This window comes from Lagopus leucura, unplaced genomic scaffold, assembly GCF_019238085.1.
Source record: "Lagopus leucura isolate 7727_CA_CO unplaced genomic scaffold, USGS_WTPT01 27671-0_obj-0_obj, whole genome shotgun sequence".
NCBI lineage: Eukaryota > Metazoa > Chordata > Aves > Galliformes > Phasianidae > Lagopus > Lagopus leucura.
The window spans coordinates 1-768 of record NW_024966565.1 but is presented as its reverse complement, the minus strand read 5'-3'; the positions used below and the strand labels follow the sequence as shown (position 1 = coordinate 768).

The 768-nt window shown below is 51.7% G+C and overlaps 1 protein-coding gene across 1 annotated transcript in view; it reads right to left on the bottom strand.

Annotated features, from left to right (window-relative positions):
• The window catches only part of LOC122192635 (unconventional myosin-Vb-like), a gene marked incomplete at its 3' end in the record, with an annotated part of 1,133 nt that extends 501 nt beyond the window's left edge, over positions 1-632 (bottom strand). The window contains exon 1 of the mRNA XM_042893251.1: positions 373-632. Coding sequence (XP_042749185.1) covers positions 373-617 — 245 coding nt within the window. The remainder of the gene's footprint in view (positions 1-372) is intronic.
• Positions 633-768: the final 136 nt, after the last annotated feature.

Sequence of the window (768 nt, the reverse complement as noted above, 5' to 3'; positions counted from 1 at the left end):
CCCCTCATTAATTAAAGCCAATTATTAGAAGCTAATGAGCCTCATTATGCAGCTGCCAGGACCCCTCATTAATTAGAGCCTCTCATTAGAACCTAATGAGCCTCATTATGCAACTGCCAGAACCCTGCGTTAATTAGAACCAATTATTAGAAGCTAATGAGCCTCATTATGCAGCTGCAAGGACCCTGCATTAATTAGAACCAATTATTAGAGGCTAATGAGCCTCATTATGCAGCTGCCAGGCCCCCTCATTAATTAAAGCCAATTATTAGAAGCTAATGAGCCTCATTATGCAGCTGCCAGGCCCCCTCATTAATTAAAACCCTCATTAGCGCCCATTCAACCCCTCCCTCCTCAGCTGCCCGGACCCACCTGCGCGCCAAAAAGCCCCGGATGTGACGCTGCAAGATGGCGGCCGCCAGCCGCTTCCGCCGGAAGTGACGCCGCTGAAGCCACCCCCTGTAGGTGGCCTGAATCAAAATGGCGGCCGCCAGGAGCCGCTCCGCCCGCAGCTTCTCTAAATAGGCGACTTGGGAGGACCGGAAGAAGAGTTTGGTGCGGCCTAACCGGAAGTGCTCCGGGTCCTGGAAGGGAAACGGAACAAGGAAGCGGCTCATTAACAGTAATTAAAGCCTCGCGCCGGGTTGGGTTTAATTGGTTCTCGTCGAGTCCTCCAACAGGTCCTGGCAGGTCGCTAATGAGCTTAATGACTCTAATTAATGAGGTCCTCCAATGGGGCTAATGAGGTCCTCCAATGAGGTCCTCCAA